The sequence below is a fragment of the Microcaecilia unicolor genome, chromosome 7 (genome assembly GCF_901765095.1).
Source record: "Microcaecilia unicolor chromosome 7, aMicUni1.1, whole genome shotgun sequence".
In the NCBI taxonomy this organism is placed as follows: Eukaryota; Metazoa; Chordata; class Amphibia; order Gymnophiona; family Siphonopidae; genus Microcaecilia; species Microcaecilia unicolor.
Window position 1 is genome coordinate 80466963 of NC_044037.1, and position 27816 is coordinate 80494778.

The 27816-nt window shown below is 38.2% G+C and overlaps 1 protein-coding gene across 1 annotated transcript in view; it reads right to left on the bottom strand.

The window, feature by feature from the left end:
* DIAPH2 (diaphanous related formin 2) overlaps positions 1-27816 on the bottom strand; it is a 1482340-nt gene that overhangs the window by 1110677 nt on the left and 343847 nt on the right. Inside the window, exon 6 of the mRNA XM_030210672.1 lies at positions 20146-20285. Coding sequence (XP_030066532.1) covers positions 20146-20285 — 140 coding nt within the window. The remainder of the gene's footprint in view (positions 1-20145; positions 20286-27816) is intronic.

The following is a 27816-nucleotide window of genomic DNA, read 5'->3' on the forward strand; positions in this document are numbered from 1 at the left end:
ATATAATTGATCATCATGTGAAGGGCTATTTTTTAACTATGCACCCAAGTGCAGAGATAATTTGCACTTCTGCATATACTACATGCTATTCTGTAAAGTAGCATAAGTGCATTAGTGCATAAATGCATGGGAGCATATATATGAGCCCAGACCATAAGCAAGATATGAGCATATATGTCATATACATGCGTAATGTAAAGAATATTGTAAGTTATGTGCATGACATGCAGAACATAGGTACATCCAGTTTTACCTGCCACTTTCTTGGCATAAGTGAGTATACCTTTGTGCACACAAATGCAGGTTTATACCTGTAATGTATATTGGCATCTATGTGCACAGCTTCCATAATAGAACTGCCCCTCAACGTGCACCAGTGAGGTGCTTTACACATGCTGCCCTTTTATAGAATTGTTCCCAAAATGTTTTGTGTCTGCCCTGAGAAGGACTGATGGCTGTGATATGCCTCAGCATAGCCCCAAGAGTGGTTCACTCTTGGAAGGATAAGTTTATCAGAAAGGAAGGCACAGAACTAAGTTCAGCTCCAAGAAGCTGTCTTCAAAGGCTCAAAGCATAGATTGGGAAGACACTGCAGTTGTTCATGTGGCCAGGCCTCAATGAATAAGTCCTCAGCCTCATTAGTCCTCTTCAATGAGAGGCACTACAGCTGAGACAAGTCTCAATCTTTATGACTGAATGTGACCAGGAGATCCAACATTGATGCGATGAGCTAAAGTTAGCAAAGAATGAGTCCTGAATGAAAGCTTGGATGACACAGAAATATTCCTTGATGTACAACTCCAAAAGTTTAAATATGGCAAAAGTTCTGCACTCTTGAAATAAGGTATATTTGGAGGTTAGCTTAACTTCCACATCGATCTTACCTGGATCTTCCCCAATCCTTTCTTTTCTTCCCTTTAAAGGACCATCAGGGATGTACAGTCTGTTATGAGGCCTACCACATCATTATTGTTCAGTGTAGAATTGGAGAGAATTTTAGTGCTATGCAATGCATTATCAGTGCCAGGATTTCTGCGATATGTTCATTTACTCTGCTAGGTATGTTAAGAGGATCTCTAGATAATATGATAGCATTAGCTTGGGTGTTTGAATGTTCCATCGCTGAAAATGATTCAGGTTGCTGTGCTATTGGCAAGACTTAATGCCAGGAAACTGAGCCATTTAGTTCACTGACTTTAGTCCTAGTAAGTTCCAACTTGAGAACAGTCCCATAAACATTACTTTCTTCCACATAGGTGTCATCTTGGCATTCCTAGGTTCCTTTTTATATAAAATATTCAGAGTCTGAGAAATCTTAGTGCTTTGAACATTTCTCTATTGATCATAGTTCAGAAGATTGAGACTCACGCGAACAACACAACCAAAAAGATGTTCTACTCCATGTGGAAACTGAAAAGAATTAAACCATTCTTTCCGAGATCTGTCTTCCGCAGCCTAGTGCAATCACTCGTACTCAGCCATCTGGACTACTGCAACTCACTATACGCAGGCTGCAAAGAGCAAATATTGAGGCAACTTCAAACAGCCCAGAATACTGCAGCCAGACTCATCTTCAGAAAACCAAAATACGAAAGTGCAAAACCCTTACGTGAGAAACTACACTGGCTCCCACTCAAGGAACGTATCACCTTCAAAGTATGCACCTTAGTTCACAAAATCATTCTCGGTGAAGCCCCTGCATACATGTCTGACTTAATAGACCTGCCTCCCAGAAACGCTAAAAGATCATCCCGAACTTTCCTCAATCTCCACTTCCCTAAGTGCAAAGGCATAAAATACAAAGTACTGCACGCATCAACCTTCTCTTATATGAGCATGCAATTCTGGAACACACTACCACGCAACCTGAAAACGATCTACGAATTATCCGACTTCTGCAAATTATTGAAGACTCATCTCTTTGAGAAAATCTACTGTAAAGATCAAAACACATGAAGTCCATACACACTAATAGAAATGCATAAATACACTTCCTCTGAATTCTCCTCCCCATACCTTCACCACACCTAAAACTCTACCCACAGATAAAACTGGTACACCCTAACGTTCTCAGGCTATTGTTCTATCGTCTTATCATCCCCCTTTGTTACACTCCATTGATATATCCCCAAATTATATTCTGAATTGACTTTGTCTTCTCTAAACTCTTCACAATGTAACCCAAAATTGTATTGTAACAAATTGTACTTCCATCAATCACAATGTATTGTAAGCCACACTGAGCCCGCAAATAGGTGGGGAAATGTGGGATATAAAAGCAATAAATAAATAAATAAAAGATTAGTTTCCATATCACCCTTTACGGCCCTCTCTTCTGCAGAATGAAGTATGTTCTCCACTTAAGGGTCTTTCTTTCAAAAGCCTTATTATTTTAAAGGCTAACTAAGGCTGTCCCATTTGATTTAGAAATTATAGTAGAATTCAGGATATCTTGAATTGTTTTCCTGAAGCAGCTGTTTTTCACAGTGACCAAACATTTTTTTTGAGTATGTGGGGAACCGTACATAATGTACTCTCACTGGGAATAAAGGTGAACATGAAGTATCAAATCCAGGTAACTGCAGAATTCATCTTAATTCTGTAAAATATTTGTTTTATGAGCCAGACCATTTGATAAACCTTTATGAACTCTAGGTCAGCAGGAGCTTTATCTCCAACTGTGGAACCACCAATAACATTTTATTTATTTATTTTAACTTTATTTTATTTAAAAATACTTATATACCACTCAATCCTAGGTTCTAGGAAATTTACAAAATAAATAAATATAATATATAATAAGACACAAGAGAAATATACAAATAAATTCCAAATAATTCATTAAATTAAAAACTAGGGGCCCTGTTTACTAAGCCGCACTAGAGGCACATTAGAGTTTTTAACATGCGCTAATCGTGTAAATGCCCATAATATTCTTATGGGCATCTACACAGTTAGCAACTGCCAATTTTTAGCATGCACTAAAAACACTAGCGCACCTTAGTAAATAGGGCCCTAAAAGAAAACTAAAACAGACAGCAAAAGGCATGCAATCAATTAAAATCTAGCTTCATTAGTCAATAAAATCTCTCCTACTCTGTGGGAATGTTTTCTTTCACTATGTAAGACTGCTTCCAGTAGTATCCTTAGTGTATCGTATTTGGTTTTCCTAGTAGAGGACTCTGTATGGACAGATTGTATTATTGTTTCCTCTTTTTTTTTTCCCAATAATTTCCATCCTAATTCTGTTAAAAGATGGTCCTTGGAATTGTATAATATAATCCTTATGAAAAAAAATTTTAAATGGGTAGAAGATCCAGAAATTAAATGCTAGCCTTAATTCAAATCCCATTTTCAGAGGGGGATTTCTCTCTCTATTTAATTGTTTAAAAAGGACCACTTGAAAATGTAAAAGCATAAAATAGCCAGGATTCTAAGGCACAGAGAAAATGAAGATCAATCGTAGAATGGAACAAGAACCCTGAATAATTGAAATTAAGTATATAAGGACAGATTCTATATATGGCAACTAAAATCTAGGTGTGTCTGATTCATGTGCCTAGCAGTACTCAATATGCCACATTCTACATTCAGACACGGTTTATAGAATAGCGCATAGGCCGGGTGAATGTGTCTAGATTTGGATGCAGCCATTTACTCCAGTGAAAAGTTGGTGTAAATGCCTATGCTTAAATCTAATCCACTAATTTGAAGTTGGTTTGAAGTTGGAGAATCAATGTTACATACAGCTATTTAAAAGCTAAGTTATATTTATATTTATTTGATTTATTTGATTTATTTGATTTGCAGTTCATCATTTGAGAAGTTTGAACTTACTATATAAAGACTTTTAGATTTGGTTAATTAAAAAGTAATAAGAAAACGGGTGGAATTATGACGAGTTAAACAGCACCATCACTATATTGAAAAATGATTGGATGGTTGCGCTGTTAAAAATTCTGAATATCCCCGAAAAAAGATACTGTGAAAAATATTGGTTATAGTTAAAAATGATTTAAACACTAGGTGTTAGGGACTATTTAATTAGTGGTATTATGTTTTAATCCCCACACCATGTAAATCGTGGTCTCCTTAAGTTAGTATGCTTAAATCTAGGCACACTCCCCCAGATTCTGTAACCACAAGCATAGATGTGACTGACGGCCCCAACAATCCTCTCATGACGGTGCCCCCTTTTTGGATACGTGTGTGGGAATTTATGCATGATGCTTTTTAGTATATGCCTAAAAAGAAGTGTGCATGCATTGCAATTATGCCCAATTAGTGTTGATAATTGGTCATTATTGGCCAATTATCAAGACGATTGGCTCACTACTTAATTTAATAACGTGCATAAATTGTGCATCAGCGTATAGAATCTGGGGGATAATGTTACAATACAATAACCTAAGTAGATACTGATTTGCATAAAAAAGGTTACATCTGTGTCTGTACATTCTCATACTTTCTGATATCTCATCTTTTCTGGTTCCTAATGGAATCTATTTAACCTATAAAAGATCACTCTGATGATTCTCATGTCATGGGTACATTATCTTCTTTCTGATACTAATGCAAGTAGGCATTGCCTATTGGAAATCATTTTGTACTGACCATCCTCTCAAAGAAAAAGAAAAACCTGATATGACACTGTATGACTGGTTGTTTTTGGAATCTCACCAATTTCCTTTGCCATATCATTCTGTCAATATCAGGACAAATTTCCTGAAACTTTTTATCCCGGTATAATGACCCTTATTAGCTTTGCTGTGCATTGATCCCCAAACTCATGCTTTCTTTCAAAACATTTCAAAAAATTTGCAATACTATTTATAGAATGTCAGTTGTGCATGGAGCTTAATGTAATAACTGGATGTTCACTGGACTTAAACAATTATTGGCTTACATCAGTATTAATTGGTGCTAACTTGCATCAATTAGCATTTGTGTGCCCAACTGTCCTTATTCGCTATTCTAGAAGTTGCATGCACAAATTCTACTACACCCAACTTCTGAGGGAGCACAGATATGGGAGGGACAAGGGCAAGGCAGGGGCGTGCCTAGGAGTTAAGCGCATATTTTACAGAATACAGGGAGTTACATGCCTAATTGCCAACAGTAAGGAGCAAGCAATTAGGCCAGCCTTTGACAGGGAATAAGTGTTTCTGCCTAAGGTTAGGCACATATCCGTGGACTGCATGGAACTGCCATTACAGAATTCATGCTTAGTGCACATTATTCCAGCACCTAAATTTTTTCACTCTTTCCTAGATCTACCCCATACTATATATCATCCAAAACTGAAACTTATGTTTGAGTACTGAGGAAAATGCATTAAAGAGGTAATTCTATAATTCTGCATCAATAGATAAATGCCCACTTGGTAAGAGCCTAGTCTATAAATGAATGTAGATGACTACTTTCCTTTATATAATACTAGCAGTGGCAAAACCACATGAACCTGTGGGATAGATGTGCCCATCAACCAGTAGGTGGAAATAGAGAACTGAAAACAGACCTGAAACCTCTCTTGGCATTCAGTCCAGATCCTCAGTATTTACATAGACAAGCAGTAAGGAGAAATTCAGAATAAACACAACAACATTAAACAAGTTTCTAACCTAACACTAACCAGACGAGCAAACATGTATAGAATCCTTAAAAGCAAATGTTTTTAAATCAGTATTAAAAGTGGCTAAAGAACCGTATTGTTTTAAATCGACTGGCAGAGAGTTCCAAATTTCCAGAAATTCAGCTGAGAAAATTTATTTTTGTTACATTTGTACCCCGTGCTTTCCCACTCATGGCAGGCTCAATGTGGCAATAGAGGGTTAAGTGACTTGCCCAGAGTCACAAGGAGCTGCCTGTGCCTGAAGTGGGAATTGAACTCAGTTCCTCAGGACCAAAGTCCACCACCCTAACCACTAGGCCACTCCTCCACTCCACTGTGTCTAGTGTGTTCATGGTCTTTATTTATAAATAGGAGCATTGAGATGATGATGTTGTGCAGATCTAAGGGAACGCGAGGGAACATACAGAACTAAGTAACGTGCCAAGTAAAGTGGTTCATTTGTTGTGCAGATTTTGAATACTAATAACAAAATTTTATGTTATGCAATGTGTGATTGACAACCAGTGAGCATTTATCAGGTGAGGTGTAATTTGGTCAAATTTTCTTAATACATATATAGTCTTTGGACAATTTGTAATCATTGGCGATCCTTGACATGGAGACCCATTTATAAAGAGTTACGGTAATCTAATTGACTTATGACCAATGAGTGCATCAAAATATTTAGTGCTGGAGGGTATATCAAAGTTTGAATTGATCTAATTAGCCTGAGCCTATAAAATGAACACTGTATGACTCCTGATATCTGAGAATAAAATGAAAGATTATTATCCAAAAGGACTCCAAGGAGATGAATGGACTGCACTAAAGGAACTGTAATACCATTAATAAGTATATGAAAAGGAAGAACAGGTTGACCCTGATTTGAGAAAAGAATACATTTAGATGTATGAGGGTTTAATACTAATTTGTTTGTATGAAACCAAGTGGCAATATGCAGAAGTTTTGCATTAAATTCTGATACTTCGTTTTGTTGTAGAGAATCTAATGTGGCAAGAATTTGGATGTCATCTGCATATATGAATGCAGTGAGACTTCGACTTTGTGTCAGTGTTAGTAAAAGAGCCATGAAAATATAGAAGAGAGTCGGAGAGAGTACTGAACCTTGGGATACTCCTGAAGGAACAGTGAAGGGATGAGAAACAGTATCATCTAATTGTACTGTATATTTTCTGCTATGTAATTAAGAGTGGAACCAGTCTAAGGCAGTACCGACAATCTCGATTTCTTGTAACTGAATAAATAAAATAGAGTGATTAGATGGAATGCAGTTGTGAGGTCCAAAGATATAAGAAGAACTTGTTTACACTTATCCAAATGTGTATGGATCCATATAGTAATACCTAGTAGTGCAGTCTCAGTACTATGATGACTACGAAAACCTGTTTGATTTGGATGTAAAACATTAGTGCTAGTAATAAAGTCCGTAAGTTGTTTGTACGTTGTATATTCTATGATTTTAGCCATAAATGGAAGATTGACAATTGGTCGGTAGTTTGAAGGATTGGGTCTTTAATCTTGGGATGCACTACTGCCAGTTTGAGTTCTGATGGTACATAGCCTGCAGAAAGTGTAGTACTGATCATGGGATCTAAGAAAGGTATGAGTGTACAGAGGAATGTTTTAATTAGAGTAGATGGTAATGGATCAGTTGGGGCTGTAGTGGCCACATACTCATGATGATCATATTTAGATCTGAAATAGAAGGGACTCTGAAGTGAAGCAGAGTGCTGCAAGACACCATGGATGATAAACGTTGAAGGTGTAGACGGTAAGAAATCATGCAAAGCTTTTTAAAAAACAGTTATTTGGCACAAGGTTCTTATAATCTAATTTGAGAGAATGGTGAAGGGTCACTATTTTATTTTCAAAATATGATGCAAAAGATTGAGCTGTAACAGAAGAAGTCAGAGTGCTTGAGGGCATGCAATAAGCAGTAAGTGATTTAAGAGTTCTATAAAGGACTGCAAAATTTGGCATTTTTGTACATTTTGCTGTGAAATATTTCTTCTTAGAGGCAAGCAAAGCTCATTTATAAGTCAATGCTAACGCCTTATAGTTAGCCAATGACTGAGGAGTAGAGGAAAGACACCATCTCTGTCCTGCTTGACCTAGCTGGCATTTCAGTTGACAAAGATTAGTTGTGAATCATGGTTCAGTTCGATGCTTGGCTGTGGAGACTACCATAGTTTTAGGGATGCTAAAGTTTTATAAGCACTTTTAAAGTTGGCATTCCAGCTAGAGATTTGATCATCTATTAGTGTATTGGAAAAGGTATTAATATCAAGAGTAGAGCTAGCTAGAAGAGACCTGGCTGAGACCCTACCTAAGTCCCTAAATTGAAGGAGCCTAGAAGAGGAAGTACGAATTGACAGAGGCTCTGTAAGATGTAACAGGAGTAATGAATAGTCTGTCCAAGGTAAATGATGAGCTGCCTTGAAGTGTAAAGAGGTATTAAGTATAGTGGGTGCAAGAATCAAGTCTAATGTATGTCCATACTTGTGTGTAGGGCCTATTACATGTGGTTTCAAATCTAAATCAGAAAGTAAAGTACTAAGGTCATGGGAAAAAGGGGCTGTAGGAATATCAATGTGAATATTGAAGTCTCAGAGAATGATCGGATATTTATTATTCATGCAGTGATCTATCCATAATTTTCAAAGGTAGGTCCATTACTACTACTACTACTACTATTTAGCATTTCTATAGCGCTACAAGGCATACGCAGCGCTGCACAAACATAGAAGAAAGACAGTCCCTGCTCAAAGAGCTTACAATCTAATAGACAAAAAATAAATAAAGTAAGCAAATCAAATCAATTAATGTGAACGGGAAGGAAGAGAGGAGGGTAGGTGGAGGCGAGTGGTTACAAGTGGTTACGAGTCAAAAGCAATGTTAAAGAGGTGGGCTTTCAGTCTAGATTTAAAGGTGGCCAAGGATGGGGCAAGACATAGGGGCTCAGGAAGTTTATTCCAGGCGTAGGGTGCAGCGAGACAGAAGGTTAGTAGAAGAAGTAGAAGAAGTAGAAGAAGTTTGAACAGGATGCGAAAACGGATAGGGAGCCAGTGAAGGGTCTTGAGGAGAGGGGTAGTATGAGTAAAGCGACCCTGGCGGAAGATGAGACGGGCAGCAAAGTTTTGAACCGACTGAAGAGGGGAGAGGTGACTAAGTGGGAGGCCAGCAAGAAGCAGATTGCAGTAGTCTAAACGAGAGGTGACAAGGGTGTGGATGAGGGTTTTGGTAGAGTGCTCGGAAAGAAAGGGGCGGATTTTACGGATGTTGTAAAGAAAGAAACGACAGGTCTTGGGGGTCTGCTGGATATGAGCAGAGAAGGAGAGAGAAGAGTCAAAGATGACCCCAAGGTTTCGAGCTGAGGAGACAGGGAGAATGAGAGAGCCATCAACAGAAATAGAAAACGGGGGGAGCGGGGAGGTGGGTTTGGGGGGGAAAATGAGAAGCTCGGTTTTGGTCATATTTAATTTCAGGTGGCGTTGAGACATCCAGACAGCAATGTCAGACAAGCACGCTGAAACTTTGGTTTGGATGCAAGGTGAGATATCAGGGGTAGAAAGGTAGATTTGGGAGTCATCAGCATAGAGATGGTAGGAAAAGCCATGGGATGAGATTAATGAACCAAGGGAAGAAGTGTAGATAGAAAAGAGGAGGGGACCAAGAACAGAACCCTGAGGTACGCCGACAGGCAGAGGGATAGAAGTAGAAGAGGATCCACCAGAGTGAACACTAAAGGTGCGGAGGGAGAGGTAGGAAAAGAACCAGGAAAGGACAGAGCCCTGGAATCCAAGTGAGGACAGGGTGCTATTAAAGAAGGAGGAGGATGGTAGATAAGCAAAAAGACACGAGAAACAAAAGTGTTAATTCAAAAATGAAGGTAATGAGGTAGTAGTATATAGAGAGCATGAAAGATATGTAGAAAAGATGACTGCTGTGCCTCCAACATGCCTTGAAGTACAGTTCCTTCCTTCCTTCCTTCCTTCCTTCCTTTCTTTTTAAATCGGTTATTGTGCTGGAAAAAGAAGAGCTCCACAGGAAACAGGAGAGAGGTGAAGGGAGGGAAGAAGTAAACTTGTAGGGTACCAGATTTGACTGCAGACTCAAGCTACCTGCAAAGCTCAACTGTGGATATGTACTCAGAACTAGAGGCTGAAAAGTGTGTCCATCCACCTGCTTGAGATAGAAAATACTGAGGAGCTGGATTCAATGCCAAGAGAGAGAGATGTCTCTGCTCAGTTTTCAGTTCTCTACCTGGCTGATGGACCCAACTACCCCACAGGTTCTGGAATAGTGGAAACTACTAAATAGAACTGGCATTTACATGCATATGTGCTGACATATGCATCAGTTTAATGATTTACACAAGTAATCAGCATATAAATGTTACTACATACTTAATAGAATTACCCCTAGGTTTCAACACATAAAAATAATGCATTTTTACAAGAAAATGATGATTAAATAGAATCATCCTAATGATTTAAATCATTATGTGAATCAAATTCACCCTGGTTCCAGACTAGGGATTTAAATTGTGACTTAAATTTAAATTTAAATCAAAGCTACCCTGTTTTATCCTAAATTAATATCTGCAGTAAATAAAAATGCCATCAAGTACATATTCACATATTTAGTACTAACATAAAATTTATGTAAGATTACTATTACTCTGTACTCATCACAAGACTAAACCAGATGTATATCTTCAGCTTTTAATATATTTGAAGACAGGGCCATAAAATTACTTTGTAAAGGTAATGCAGTGACCTAGAGGTTTTGTTTTTTCTTTTTATATAGTGTAGAATATTTTTCTTTAAGCACTCTTAAAAGTAGAGACACTATTTTCTTTAACTGTCATCTCAATTTTTTTTCTTTGTTCTGCTTTTTGTTGCCATTATTCTTTGGTCTCTTAAAAAAATAATATTTGCTTTATTTCTGGAATAAGATTTGGGTCCCTCACTTTGTGTTTTTTTTTTCCATTTTAACGATCCCCTGCTTGAGTTTTCTCTAATACACAATACTTTTGGAAGTGCAGTTTCAATGAATATTAGCACAGGTTTATGATGAGTTAGGCCATCCATACTGCTGTTAGATAATTCATGATGATATATGAGAAACTTAAGGGGAAGTTATTAAACTACAGCTAAATTTAGAGCCGAAGTCATTCATCTATAGTAACTCAGGGATCCTTTTACCAAGCTGTGGGAAAAAGAGCCCTGCGCTAGCATAAGGGGCCATTTTTCCTGCATGCTAAGGCCCTTTTTAGCACAGTGAGTAAAAAAGCCCTGGAGAGCCCTCACCACTACCCAGTGAGGTGGCGATAAGGGCTCCCAAGCTAACCCGGCGGCAACTGGGCAGCACACGGCGATGCCCGATTACAGCTGGGATATCACCACGCAGGCCATTTCTAGGGGTTTTCTTTTTCCCTCGGAAATGGTGCGCACTCGGGACGGGACTACCGCCAGTGGCCATGTTGGGCTTATCACCACTCTGTAAAAGGATCTCTCAGTACTGCAGGTTTGTAGCTACTGCGGTACATAAATAGTACAGCTTATATTGAATTTTATAAGCTGCATTATTTGTAGAAAAATAATGCTAGCTTTGATCTGCTATTAGTTTTCCTCCTTGGAGCATCGGGCCACTAATATGTGGTCCGATACTTCTAAGGTCTATCTTAAAGGGGACGAAGAGAAAGGCAAGGACAGGACTTGCAGATATCTACCCCCAAAGAATCTCTCTGGAACCAACACTTCCTAAAGATAGCACCCAGACCAGAAGCAAAGATTATCCAGCCCCAGAACACACCACTGGACCTACTGCCACAATCCAAGGTGTCCAGTTGTGGGTAGAAGAAGCAATTCCAGTTGCTCCTTCTCTCTAAGTTGTTGAGGTCAAAATGGAACTGTACAACCCCTGGTCAACTAGTATCATTTTGAACTCAGCAACTTAAGCGGCAGGAATGACTGAGGATTGTTCCTGCCCCACCCCACCTCTAAACACCAGCATGGGTGTCTTTGGGATGATGGAAGATCTTTCTTTGGGAGAGGTGTAGGGATCCACACAGCATTCATTTTGGCTCCTTTAAAATAGCTCCTAGAAGCACGTGTTAGAAGCTCAGTACTTCCAATATGGAAAAAATAATGGCAACTCAAAGCTAGCATTACTTTTCCATGAATAACTCAGCTTGCAAAGTTCAACACAAGTCACATTATTCTTTTTGTCTAATAATGATGGGTTTCACATGCATTTGCTTGATTTGCATCTCATTATTTAATTTGTGCCGTGATAAAATAATATACATTAAGGTAAAATAACACACTATTTTGCCATTTAACATTTAAGTTATTTGGCACATAAATAAGCCTCCACGTATGTTATTACCCTAGCACAAATTAGTAACTCCCTTCCTTTGGAAAAGGATCTAAAAAAACTAACTTTGAGCTTGCTTAAAAAGAAAATCAAACCAGAAAGCAGGCTTTAAAGTATAAGTTATTTTAGAAAGTTCCAATATGCTTCTGCTTTTAGAACCAAATCACATAACACACTTCTTTCCTGTGAGTTACATTTGTAGTGACATATATATTATGTAGCTGTCTTGCTTTAAATGCTCTAAAATGGATTTTTCCATACAGGGGCACTGTATCAGTAGTTTTTTAAAGATTTTAAATATGTGACATTTTTCAGTATACACAGAGGAAATAATCCTATTGCTTAGACAACATATCTCTAATAAAACTGCAGTGAATTTAAAGGTTAGGTATTGCTTTAAGCAACTGGCTAAGCAATGTTCCCACAAACTATATCATCGCAGAAGAATCCCACAAGCTTATAGGGTTGAACATACAAAGCACTAAAGATGCCTATTCCAGTTATTCCTTGAAAATACTGACACAAAATAGTATATTTTGCATTGCTATTGCACACATTGGCCCTTATGTAATAGCTTGTTATCTGCCGCAAAGTCCATTGAATACAAATGGGTTTTGCAGCAGTTAACATGAAATAACTTCTTTACTGTTTGTAAGCGTAAGATTATCCATGACTGGTGTCTAATCAAAACAAACGAGAACACTATTTATCAGTGTGAAAATGCTGAAACAGTCAATGACCACACATTGCACTTATTTTCATTTTTTTACCGCAAGAACGGAGCTATCACTTTAATAATGAATAAGCAAAAAAATGCCAGAACATATAAAAATAGTGAAATGAATTAAAAATAACTTGCTCTTCACCTTACAGATGATGTAAAACTAGTGTTTGGCATTTAAAGGTTGGACAAAATATTGGGCAACTATAATTATTTTAAAAATGCTGAGGTGAGTTTTATTTTCGGAGAAGCTTGGTCGTTAATATGTTTTTGAGAGGTAAAAAAAAAAAAATAAAGCACAAGTTGTAAGAAGAATAAAATAAAATAAAACCAACAAAGTAGTGAAAATAATGTAATACATTTTTAAGCTAAGGAATACATTACGGTAAACACTGCTTTGGGCTGCTTTAGGTTCCTTGTAAAACAATGTTAGATACCTCTATACTCTGAAAATCTTTATCTTACTAACCCCTATCTACAGCTACTTTTTTTGTTGTTTCTTTAAGATGTATAAAGTAATTGTGTGTTACTGGAAATTTTCTTGAAAATTTCAGTATAACAATACTGCTAAAATTTAAGAAAAGTTCTTATAGAAGTATGTTAACCAAATAGACAGCGAGCCAGATGTTGAAAATATGTGGCAATTGTTCACAGAAGAGCTACATGACATTTCACTGAATACACTGGGTCAGACAAGAAAGAAAGAAAGAAAGAAAGAAAGAAAGAAAGAAAGAAAGAAAGAAAGAAAGAAAGAAAGAAAGAGTGGATAAGTGAAGAAACTTGGAAATATATACAAAAAGTGAAAAGAAATTCAGTCATTAACTGCATCACAAAAAGATACTGAAAAGAAACAAGTTATATTACAGCAGCATAGTCAGCAAGATAAAGACGTTAAAAAAGTGTAAGACAAGATAAAAGAAGATGAGCTGAAGAAAATGCTCAAATAGCAGAAAAAGCAGCACAAAAAGGAGACTTGAAAACGGTGTATCACATAATCTATCAGTTAACAGGAACAGAAGGAAGAAAAGTACAACCTGTTAAAGACAAAGGCGGTAAAGTCATTATAACAAAAAAGTCCAATGTTGGGAAGAACATTTTAAAGAAATACTAAACCACCCAAACCCTGAAACAGCATTAGACCAGCCAATTGCTGAAATATCAACAGACCTGCAGACAGACACCAGGCCATTCACAATGGATGAGATAATCAAAGCTATTAAGGGACTAGGAATGGAAAATAGCCAGGCTTAGATAACATCAGTGCAGAACTCTTGAAGAAAGGATCAAATCAGATGATAGAATGGCTACTACAATTGTGTAACACAGCATGGGAAGGGGGAAAAAAACATCAGATGACTGGAAGAAAGGTATAATTGTAAAGCTGCTGAAATAGGGGATTTATTGGACTGCAATAATTGGAGAAGAACTGTTCTGTTATCGCTATCTGAAAAAACTTTACAGTAAAATGACTCTTAGCTGGCTTAAGGCTAAAGTGGACAACTTACTACCAGAAGAACTTGTAGGGTTCAGGCCCAACAGATCCTGAATAGATTAAATTTTCACAATTCGCAGATTGTTAGAAATGTTATTAAGCATAAAATCCCAACAATAATACGTTTTGTGGATTTTGAAAACGCATTCAATAGCATTGAAAGAGATAGGTATTCCATATGATTTAATACTCCATAAGCTATCAAGTTCATCAGAGTTATCAAACACCTGTATTAGATCAGTGAATGCTATATCAGAGTGGTTTAAAATAGTAACTGTCAAGCAAAGTTGTGTATTATCACCGTTGTTATTCCATTTTGCCATGGACTGGTAATTTAGAGTGCAGTAGGATTTAAAAATACAAGAATCACATAACTTGAAAATATGCAGTTAGATGACTTGGATTTTGTAATGATGTTGGCAGGTTCTTTTAGGCAATGCAGGTCAAGACATATAGAATAATGCATTTTGGTGAACAAATCGTGTTTACTGTATCTAGTAAATGGACAACAGTTCTATTCAGCCCCATTTTAGATAGAACACAGAAATCAGAATTGATATGCCCAGGTTGGGACCTGTACAGTTCTAGTAGTTTTATTTGGAGGCACATGTGGCAGGAGCATCCATTTTACACATATAAACGTGGCAAAAAAAAATCAATGGAGGAAACACAGCAATTTAAGCATGTTAAGTGCTAAAACTTGCATGCGTAAGTTGTGAAATACCAACCTACTTGTATATCGGCACAGGTATGTGCATGTCAGCCATTTTTCATACCTACATATATGAATACAGCTAATGAGACACCAAAGCTGCAATCTTGATTTAATTCTAATATTGGAGGGGAAATTAAACAATGAGTGATTACGGAGGATACATCCCTGAATCTATCCCATAAAGGGCCAGCTAAATGTGCACTTTTGAAATACCTCTAATTGCAAGAGAGCAGATGGAAATCCCAATGTGTTAACTGTCCCACATACATGTATATTCATTTTGTGAAACAGGGAACACATATGTAGATTATAGTCCTGTTAAAATCTACATATAATGTAGATATACACCTGTAAATATTGGCTTTCTAAAAGTGGAATTTGCATGTGAATGCAATATACATGTGTAAATGATGGTATTTGCAGGGGTAAATCACAAATCAGGCTTGTAAAACAAGGACCATTATCTGTCTTCTCTCTTTTGTGAATTCTGCATTTCTTTATGCTTCTCAGTACTACCATAGCCAGGGCCATAACTACACTATCATCCAATATCCAACCTGTGTTTTCTTTCTAAATTATTAGAAAAAGTAATATTTACTCCATTATCAACTCATCTAGAAGCAGTTTCCACATTGCATCCCCATTCGTTGGGGTTCAGGACTGGACACAGCACTGAGACAGACCTGGCCTCTTTATTAAGTGAGATCCATGCAAATTTAGACAAAGGCCTCAATGACTTAATCATTTTGCTGGACTTGACAAATGCCTTTGATACTGTGAATCATTCCATTCTTCTTTGTAAGTTAAAATCACTAGGGCTTTTTGTACAGGTATCCAATTGGTTTTCTTCATTCCTTCATGATCACACTTTTATAGTAAAAACATCTCATACTGAATCTTTTGATGTCTTTCCAATTAACTGTGGAGTACCACAAGGATCAATATTATCACCTCAGTTCTTTAATGTCTTTTTAAGTCCATTAGCTGTTCTAATTCAAGAACTTGGGATAAGCACGTATTATTATGCAAACATTTTACTGGTTGATTATTCATTGTCAGATAACCCAGACCATCATTCTCTTCACTATGGTTTAAACACTATTACATCCTGGTTACATGATAATCATCTATCTCTCAATTTTGAAAAGTCTATAGCTTGCTGAACTACTGGTCATCAATTTCAACCTGCTCAGACTCTTACTTTATTGGGTAGACCTATTACACTGGTTAACTCTTTTGGATACCTGGGTATCATTCTTGACACCCAGTTATCATTTCTTTCTCAGGTTTCTAATGAGATGAGACAAGGTTTTGCTCTTTACAGAGGTTGAAACCCATTAGGAAATACTTTGATGCATCATACATGCATTTATAATCTCATATATAGACTATTGCAATATCATGTATTCAGGATTGCACAAAATGACTCTAAAATGTCTTCAAACCCTACAAAATTTAGCTGCACATTTTCTTTGCTGTGCAAATAAGTATGACCATATTAATCTGCTTTTTTGGCAATTTCACTGGCTCCCATTATTAGGGCCTTGCACGAGGGTATCCCATCTTACTGATCTACCTTAATTATTCTATATACAACAGTTTGTTCTCTTCTACCATTTAATGACTTTCAACTTACCATTCCAGGTTTAAAACTTGCATATTATGAATCCAGTCAACATTGTGCCTTTTTTTTACTTAGGCCCTTCTCTCTGGAATTGTTTACTGTTATCTGTATGTTCTGAGTTGTCTTTTAAAAAATTTAAGCTGCTGCTGAAGAATTACCACTGTAATTTGGCATATGATAAAACTGCCTAATGTTAGTAGAATGTTGCTCTTCTGGGGCGATAACCAAAAAAAAACTTTTGGTTTTATTTTGTGTGCTTGCCTAGTGTGAATGTAACCACAAAAAGAGGAAGGCTTCTGTGACTCTAACTCAAAAGATGAACATCAACAAGTGAAGAGTCCAGTGTAAATGTCTAAATAATCAACACAATGTATTAAAATTCCAGATATTCCTTTATTCTCAAATATTATCTTCTTTTGTATATAAAAAAAATAGTTGAGCATTTAGCTATGGCTTGACGGTGGCCAAACCCGTTTCACTTTACATGCTTCATCAGGAGCCATGCATCAACTTTCTTATAATATCAAACAAGATGGTATCACATATTTTTGTGATCACATTGCATCTTATCAAACCCCAATTCTTTCACGCAATGTTCTTAGCTGTTAAGCAGGTTAATATGTGATACCATCTTGTTTGATATTATAAGAAACTATAGCTAAATGCTCAACTATGATTTTATTTAATTGTACACTACCTAAACCTGTTTTTAAATTAGGTGGTATAGAAAAATGTTTTAATAAACTGTAACAGGGAAAAGCACTTTTGATGGAAACATTTTTCAAATGCAAGTATAGAACAAAAGTGAATGAGTACTGCTTTGCTCCTACCATCCAGGTTGTAAACGAGCAGGGGAAGAAAGGGAAATAACAGAATGAGGACAAGATCTGAATGGAGGGGAGAGGGGGAGAGAGAGAGAAATGAGTAGGAATCAGGGAACGGGCAGTGGTATCCACAAATATACATGCCTAGCACTCTAGGCATTAAAATGTTTTGTACAGCTCCACCTATAACCTCCTTTTTTTAATGTTTGCCCCGACTCCGCAAAGCATGAAGTAGCTCTCCAAAGAGTTGACATCCTGTAGCCTAGTAGTTCTCAAACCTGTCCTGGGGGACCACCAGCCAGTTAGGTTTTCAGGATATCTACAATAAATATGTATAACATAGATATGCACGCCTACTACCTCTACTACATATAGATGTTTCTATTGGATATTTATTAAGAATATCCTGAAAACCTGATTGGCTGGTAGTTCCCCAGGATATGTATAAGAATCACCGCTGAAGCCACCCATGACTGTGTTTCATGCAGAACAGTCTGGAGCAGAGAAGGTTCCCTATTGCAAGTGTAGTTTAAACTGCCTTCCTTCCTGCATCTGCTACTTGCTGACTTGTATGACATGTATTCAGAGTGGTTACTCTTTTTTGTTTTTAAATTCTTTTTCAGCCTTGCCCAAACATGCTCCTGCTTTATTTCTGGGAGCAGCCAGCATTTTCCAGAGGCAGGCTTCTCAGTCCCTCCTTGGAAGTGCTTTACCCACTTTTATAAGCAAATCCCTGACAAGGAACAACAAAACATTACCTCTATTTTTCTCAATTTTTTTTAAACAACAAATATTTTTTTGATTTGACTTTTGGTGCCCTTGATGATCTGTGTATGTGAATGATGAATATAAGTACTGGAATGTGAATGATTGCATACAGGGTCGGTCCTGATAATGTGCACTTATGAGAGACTGTGAGAAAAATATATGAATGGGTGGATTGGGGCACATGGAACATATGTAGATAGCGTGTTGTCATGCAAGCACAACTGATAAAGACTGTCAAAGCCACTTTTCAACAGGCAAGTGCCTTAATGTGCTACAGAGATCATAGTATTGTCTCTTTAAAAAAGGTCAGAAATGACTGGAACTCTGTCTTTAAGCATTTCTTCTAGGCTTTTTCTCTCTCTCTCTCTCATGTGCCCCCCCCCCCCCATGCCTTCACCCATTCTCTCTTTCTCTGTCTTTCAAGTGCCCCCTGTGCTTTCGCCCATTCTCTCTCTATCTCCCCCTCTCTCTCTCTCTCTCACGTGCCCCATGTGCCTTCATCTGCCTTCATTCATTCTCTCTCTCTGATGTCCCCCCATGCCTTCAACCATTCTGTCTCTCTCTTTCTCTCTTGCATTCTCCCTGCCTCTGTCGCCCGCACACTCGCACTTATGGTTGGACCAGCATCTCTCCCAGACCGCCAGCAGCTCTCCCTCCCCTCCCCTCCTGATTTACCTTTTCATTTGCAGTAAGTCTTCGCCCTGCAGCAGCAAGAGTATTGAAATGCTGCCTCAGCCTGCACCAGACCTTTCCTTCTGACCCAACCCACCCCCTTCTGAAAACAGGAAGCTGCAGCAGAAGGGGGCGGTATGGGCCAGAAGGAAAGGCCTGGTGCAGGCCAAGGCAGCATTTCAATACACTGCTGCTGCAGGGCAAAGACTTACTGCAAATACAAAGGTAAACTGGGAAGGGAGGGGAAAGCAGCCATCAGTCCAGGAGGGGAGGGAGAGATGCCAGACTGACTGGGTGGGTGGGTGAGTGGGGGAGGGAGGGAGGGAGGGAGGGAAGGAGGTTAATCATCAATCACGATTATTATTTTAATTGTGACTGAAAACTAACACGCTAATAGCAGCATTAATTGCGATTAACAAACAGCCCTATTTTTAAAATGTTCAATTTTTAAGAATTGCTAATACTACTTTTGCATCTATGGCAGTTCAACCTCAGAACACTTTTCCTAAATGTATTAAATTAGAGAGAAACTATGTACTTTTTAGAAAAAAGGCTAAGACATTGCTGTTTCCTGACAATGCTAGTAATTGACTGATGTGAGTGATAGTTTTTATTTCATTTTATATTGTTCTGAGCTTGATGTATGTATGTCACTGTGCTTTGAACTACCGTACACCGCATTGAACCCTGAAAAGGGGACATTGCAGTCAATAAGAATTATTTTAATTTGATTTGATTTCAGTGGGAGTACATTATAATCATACATAATATAAAGTAATTGTCTGTTATGCTCTAAATGGCCCCCTACGCTCAAACTTCAAGAGGCTCTCTACTAATCTAAGCCTCAGAAATACGAGACTACCTACTTGAGAAAGTGTATCTATGGGGCAGTGCTCTGAGAAGGTTGTGTCAGTGTCCATTTCAGCCACAGATCTTCAACATGGCTCTCAGCCTAGGGTGCAAGTGAGTGTAGGCAGAAGAGCCAAATTAGGTTCTGGTTTGAGGTATAGCAATGATAGCACCGAATGCTTGTAGCAGCTGAATGGCAGAAAAGACCACAGATGAAATCAGGACATCAGAGCAGCAGCAGAGCAGAAAACAAAGAAGAACCTTGGTTTCAGGTAGAGGACCCAAGGGAGAAGCAGTGAAGATATGAGCTAAGTTTAAGCAAATAAGTGACAGCTGAAAATTAGTCTATGATTGTAACTTATTTTAGATGCCTGGGAATTGGCTGAAAATGAGTCATAATGGAAGTAAATTTAGTTTATCAAATCACTATTACTAGGACCAAATAAAGCACAGACAACAGTGCCTACCTGACAGGATTGCTGGTTAAGGACACCCGCAGAGATTCTAGACAGTTCAGCAGTTTATCTTCTGTAATACCAGATCGTAATTCATGGATATATTCTTGTGAAGACAGTGTGCACTCATGTTTGCTATTCTTTAATCCACCCTAGGCAAAACAAAACAGAAAAAAAAGGATGTAAAGGAAGTAAAACTTCATTAACTAAACAACAAAATGTTAATAGCAAAATCTGTGCTTTAAAATATACATGGAACCACAAATCATAAGCTTTTTTTCTCTTAATGATTTCATAATTCATTATCCATTTGGCTTAGGCTTTTTTGTTTGTTTGTTGATTGCTTGTTTTGTTTTTAATGCTCCAGACATAAGATCCAAGATGACGTCTCTGTAGTTGCTTTGTACTGGACTGCCCTTGCAGCTCCTGATTGCTTGAGTTCGTAAATTACTTGTCTGTTCTGAATTATGTTCAACTGTAAGGGAAAACCTAGGAGACCTCTCTCCCCCAAGCAGGAGAGTCAATTTGCACCACGACCCACAATTACCACCTATGCACAGCTCTTAACTTTGGACATATCCACAATTGTCAGATCAGGGAAGATCCCTGAACAGGTGGGCAAGGTATCAATCACCCGGTTGGCCCCCAGCAAGCAGTGACTGTGTTGCAAGGCAGGAAGGATGATTCCATTGCCAGGTCTGCTGTGGAGAGGCAACAACTGTCCTCCTTTGAAAAGAATCCTGTAATGGCATTACTTTCACTTTTTGTGTGGCACCCGGGAGGAGTGTTAGATCTGGGAAGTGCAGAGCCTAGAGCAGTGATGGGCAACCTTTTGAGCTTGGTGTGTCAAAATTCGCCAAAAAACCGAGCATAACTCGGGTGGTGTGTCACTTCGAGAAAAAAAACCATAATTTCGCGATATTTATAGTTTAAATAACAAAAATGTATAATTGTAATATAAAACTGTATTTAATAAACCAAAAACTAATTATTTAACTTACCTACTTAGTGACTTCTTTGTTCATCTGTCAGTCGGTTTCTTTTGTTGGTCTTGATATTATTTAACTTGTGTGGGGTGCCATGAACTAAGATAAGTGAGGGGGAGGGGGAATTCTTTAACTAATCTGCCTATTAGTGACTTTTTTGTTGCTGAATTTCATTGGCTAAATCTTCAATTGAAGGTTGGTATTTGTACACTTCAAGCCCAAGCAAGCGCTACTAACTTCATCTGTCAATCTGTTTCTTTTGTTGGTTTTGATATTATTTAAACGCTGAGAATAAGGTTTCACAAAAGTACGTAGAGGGAAAAATTGTGAGTAAAGCCATTGCTATATTTTTCAGGGTGCTAAAAGTGTCTGGTAATCGGATCCAGGCACTCCAAATTTCCTGGTAACTCAGATATTCTCTTAATAATTGCATCTTTATTCTGCATATCGTGAAATAGAACTGGTGCACATCTTAGGAGAGTTTCTTTAATAAATTCTCCCTCACTGAGTGCTTTTCCATGCTGAGCTATGGAGTGAGCAATGCTCAAACTTGCAGATGTTAAATTTGTAGAACCTTTTACAAATTTAAGGATGGACTTAGATTGGCTCTTATAAAAGTGTAGCTGCCTGGAAATGTATTCCTTCCGTTCATCCTCACTTTTTTTCAAGAGCTGGGAATGATTAGTTTCAAAATGTCTATTTATATTCCACGTTCTGCTTACTACCGTTTCAGTACATAGAACGCAAAATGATTTGCCATTTTTTTCTATAATGCCATACATCTCGGTCCATGTCTCTTGAAAGGGTCGGCTACTGCTACTACCACTTCCTTTACTTAACCTTGGTTTTTTATTTTTTGAGTTCTCCATCAGGGGGGCAGAGACAGAAGATAGAATTATAGATAGCCTGTTAGCCCTGCAGGCAATTAAGGGTTAACTAGCCTAACTGACCACCTTATGTAAATTAAGATGGCTGCCGCTATTTCTAATGGCGGGAAACGGCACCCATAGCACATGCCCTCGCCTCTCCCAGCCTCCCCCTCACCTATCTCAGTAATGGTGGTCAATTACAAATCCACGACACCCCAGAACAGTAGATTGGATGATGGTTGCTGGTAATGGTGATCACAGGGCCCTCAGAGATGCGTCCCCCACGGCATTCCGCTGCTCTCTGCTCCGCCGGCCGGAAGTGAGGAGCCGGGGCAGAGGGAGCAGCAGGGAGGGAGCCAATAGGAGCGCACACGGCACACCCCCAGCGGGTAAACATGCACCGGGTGATTTCGCCGGGGGGGGGAGGTCGCGCTGCACCGGGGGGGAGGGGGGGCGCATCGGCGATCCGCCCCTGGTGTCAGCAAGGAACTCCGCTGCTTCTCTGTATGCGGCCACATGCGGCCGCGTGTCACTGAAAATGGCTACGCGTGTCATAGGTTCGCCATCAGGGGCCTAGAGTCTGCAAAGATGGTGCAGCAGTTGGAAGAGCTGACTGGACCAGATGAAATAACCCTGGACTTGATCTACTCAGCTCTCAAATTTCTTCATAATGTCTGTTCTGTCTTTTTTTTTACCATTTCTATGGGAAGTTCATCCACGATTAAAGAACTTCAGTTACAGATGGGAAAGACAGACTCTAAAACAGTCGAACTGGAGTCAACAGCCTCACAGATTAAAGTGGTGCAAACAACTGTATGTCAGGATAGATTGGTTTATATCGAAATATTAAAATCTTTGGGGGCCTTTTACAAAGGTGCACTGAAAAATGACCTGCAGTAGTGTAGACTCATGTTTTGTAAATGCACAGAATCATTTTTCAGTGCACCTGTAAAAAAATGCCTTTTTTAACATTTTTGCCAAAAATGGACGTGCAGCAAAATTAAAATTGTCTGAGACCTTATCACCAGCCAATGACCTAGTGGTAAAGTCTCACGCGGTAACCGGGCAGTAATGGTCTATGCATGTAAAATGCCGATTACCACCTGCATGCCAGAAAATTAAAATATTTTTTGGCGTGCGTAGCAGACGTGTCAAAAATGAAAATACTGCAAGGGACATGCGGTAGCCGGGCGGTAACTCAAAATTGACTCGAATTGGGCGTGCATAGGTGCCTACGTGGCTTAGTAAAAGGGCCCCTTTGAGAATTATATTAAGCACCCATACTTAAGGATAATAAATTTACTGAATGGTAGAATGACTCCTCTAAGTAGACTACTGCAACGGAATTTATGCAGGATGTAAAGAACAAATTATAAAGAAACTTCAGACCACTCAAAACATGGCAGCCAGGCTTATATTTGGAAAAACACGATTCGAAAGCGCCAAACACCTCCGAGAAAAACTGCACTGGCTCCCAATCAAAGAACATATTGCTTTCAAAATCTGCACCCTGGTTCATAAAATTATCTATGGTGAAGCCCCAGGATACATGACAGACCTCATAGACCTACCAACCAGAAACACAACAGGATCAACACGAACATACCTAAATCTCCACTACCCAAGCTGCAAAGGACTCAAATACAAACCAACCTATGCATCCAGCTTTCCCTACATAAGCACACAACTATGGAACGCATTACCAAAAGCCGTGAAAACAACTTACGATCACCTAAACTTCCGGAAATCATTAAAAACTAACCTGTTCAAAAAGGCATACCCTACCGACCCAACTTAAATGCCTGTACCCTGCAACACAACAAAACCAAAGCTCGTAATGGACATATAATAACTCTTCCTCTCTACGATTCCCTAATGTGTCTGTACACACGAACCTTGTTCTACCACAACATTACTGTATTTGTTCATACCGGAATTGGCGAACGCCTTTACGGTACTATGTAAGCCACATTGAGCCTGCAAATGGGTGGGAAAATGTGGGATACAAATGTAACAAATAAATAAATAAGTGGTCTTTTTCATATATTTTTGTAGGAGGTTTTGAAATATCCTGAAACTGGACTTCCTATTGCAGAAAATATATTATTTACCAACATTATCATAAAGAAAGCCTGATGGCAGTGATATATCTGTTCCGGATTATTCTTCTGATAGCCTTGATATGTCTGTTCTACTGGAGAGATCTGAAGAGGAGACATTTCTTCAGTACAGCTCTTGCTAAGGTTTAAACAAGTCCTGAAGTATGGGGGAACACTGACACTTTCCTTTCTTTCTTTTTTTATTTCTTTAAACACTATTACTATATTTTGATATTGAAAACCACTTTGACATGTACTTGAATTATGGTAAATCAAGGCCACGAACAAAGAATAAAAGAATAAAGATTTTATGTAGATCTTCTCTGCTTATTTCCTTCATGTTTCTTAAAGAGGCTTTACTGCAGATATATGATATCTAAAATACTTTTTCTTGGATATAATGGGCCAGATTCTATATATATGGCGCCTAGAAAATCCACATGAAAAACATTTCCACCTAAGCGTATTCTATAAGCATGCCTATATTTAAGCACAGCAAAAGAATACACTTAGTTGATATTCTAGCGTCTAAAACTACGTGTCTCCATTTATACCAATAGAGTTTGGCGCAGAGGGCCATATTCTATAACAACGTGCGTAAATTTTGGAACCCCCACAAAGCACCCATTTTCCCACCCATAACCACACCCCTTTTTGCCTGTGCACATTAAAATTTATGTGTAGTGTGTTACAGAATACACTTAGGGAGTTGTGTATGTAAATTCTAATTTTTACTAATTAATGCTCATTATTGCTTGTTAAGTGCTGTTAACAATGCTGATTAGCTGAAACCAAATAAGTTACACGCACTGTTACAGAATATGCTTGGATTTTAATGTCAAATGCTAGGCATGTTATATAGAATCCAGGGGGATTTCCAAATCTTTCCAAATGTGTCAAGATGGACTCAGGACAGGAGAAAGAAATTCCTAACTTTATACCAAGAGGTAATATCCCTAGGGTATTAGTTCCCAAACCTGGTCCTGGACCCCAGCCTGTCAGGTTTTCAGGATATCCAAAATGAATATTCATGAGAGACTTCACTGCTTGCAAATTTCTCTCATGAATATTCACTGTGGATATCCTGAAAATCTGACGGGCTGGGATGTCTCCAAGACCAGGTTTGGGAACCTGTGCCTTAGGTGACAAATTTCAACTTCCTTGTAAGTATGTTGTTTGAGAACAGAACATATCACTTCTTTGAACATACTCAATTCCATTTTTTCCTGGATGCTAAAAGGTGGTTCTCAACTTAATGTATGATTGTTTTCATGGATGAGGGTGAGTAGTTTAAATAGGTAAGGACAAAATACTCTCTGCTTTTCTTTCTGTTCTTTCTTTTAATCCAGCTTCCTGTGGCTTCTAGTTCTTAGATTTTCTACCCAAAAAAGCAAAAAAGGCAATATAGTGGGATATGTTTCTGGATTATAGACTATATTCTATATATGGCACCTAAAGAATCAGCACTGAAAAAAATAGCACTTCACACTATTATATAAACCATGCTTACAGTTAGGTGCGGTTCATAGAATAGTACTTACCCCCAGATTCTATATAGCATGCATAGAGATCCGTGTCGATTCTATAACAATGTGCGTAAAGTAACAAGCTTAACAAGCTAATGAGCGCTGATAACAGCACTTAAGAAGCAATAATGAGCACTAATTGGCGCTGATTAGAATTTAGGCACACAAGTCACTAAGCGTATTCTGTAACAATGTGCGCCGAACTTCTAATGCACACAGGCAGAAAGGGGTGTGCTTATGAGCAAGAAAATGGGCAGTTTGTGGGTGTTCTAAAATTTACATGACTAGTTATAGAATATGGTCAAGTGCATCTAAATGTATGTGCAGGTAATTATGCCAAGTTTTTGTTGGCTTAAATGGATGCGCGTAGATTTAGGCACTGAAATATCAACTAAGCGTATTCTAAAATCGGCGCATAGATTATAGAATACAAAATCAGTGCCGATTTTTTAGGTGCCATATATAGAATCTCTCCCTTAATGCCGGGAACCGTGACTATATTTAGGCACAACAATTTACACCCATGAAAACCTGGTGTAAATCCCAATGCATAAGTTAGGTACAGATCCCGCTAATTCTATAAGAATGCACATTAATTTTAGGAATGCCCCTCACCAGCCCATGCCCCTCCCACGGCCATGTTCCCTTTTTGGATCTGCGCAGTAAAAATTGCGCGCATCTCTTTATAGAATACACCTAAAAAGATAGCGTGCGTAAATTCTAACTATTGCCAATCGGTGCCAATAATTGCTTGTTATTGCATAATTATCAGTACTGATTGGCTTATTAAGTAATTCAGTTGCACACACAAATTGGACACACATCCAAAATTGCATGCGCAACTCAAAGTGCCATACATAGAATCCAGGGGTACATTTTGGGTGTTTAGGGAATGTTTTCCTTGGTGGCTTTGAACTGTGTTTCCTTGCAAAGACATTCTTTGTTATTGTTTTTTGAAAGGAAAATAATACTTTAAAAATATAATGTTCTTCCTCAAACTTCTCTAAGCCAAAGAAAATAACATTTCTCCAGTTCTTAATTACTGAGCAGAGAAGGCAGTCGGTCATTGTATAGTAACTATTTCCTCAGCTTAATGTTTATTCCAAAAAAAATCCAAACAAACAAATAAATATGTCTTGCTCCTAAACATTTTATTATGCGGTCAAGATTATTATTATTATCCAGCAGCAGTTCATATTCCAAAGAGATAAATTTGTTCAATATCACACAGGGAATTTTAAAATATGTACATCAGCAGGTCATCATGAATAAACATTCTACATACATCCTTTGCAAGCCATCACACTAAACTGATGCATACTATGTTTTCTTTGGGTTATGTTTAAAAAAGCAATTCCTCCGGGTCTATGTAGCCTCCATGCTACGATTCTGCCATAGTTCAAAGTAACAAAACATATAACTAAGTTTTTGTTGATATAAAACCTCATAGAATTATTCATAAATCTGCATGTCTTCTAAATCTATCAATAATAGCTTTAAAAAAAAACCCATCTGCATCAGGTTTAAGTATTAATAACTGCAAGGACAATGATTGACAATGCAATAAAGTTTTCATGAGATTTGCCAATTGAAGATGGATATTACTGATATTCTACTTCTGTTATGGCAGAACCCTTGCAAAAGAATTGATTCAAATGGTAGGTAAGCAATCTCCTTCCAAACAGTGAAGACTGCATTATTAATCTCAGAACAATTGCATTTCAGACTCAACGCTATCTAATGTAGTGCTGAGCCTGAAAAGGATATACTTTTCACGAAAGTTACTTCTTATTCATCGAAATCCTAGACCAAAAAAAAGTGTCTCCCAAACAACAAAGCAAGACAAAATAAACAAAAAAAGAAGTAGGGGGTAGACCAATGTGGTTCCTACATGGGGTATTTATTAGCAATAAATCAACTATGTATAATATCACCAATGACTCTAACTTATTTGTTTCTTTTTTCTTTTTTTGTTTATTTCATCAAAATCCCAAACACGATTAACACATCAGATACAGATTTTTTAAAATTAGAAATAAAGGGGTCGAGATTCAAAGCAAGTTCAACGGACAGGAGGGGCTCCCAGCCATTTACATTGCTTGTGTGGGGCTATCCGGGGATATTCAGTAGAGATAGTGACACAGAATATCCCCTCTAACTGGCTAGTTTGAGGGGGTGGAGTTGAGGTGCAGTTAGGCTGGGG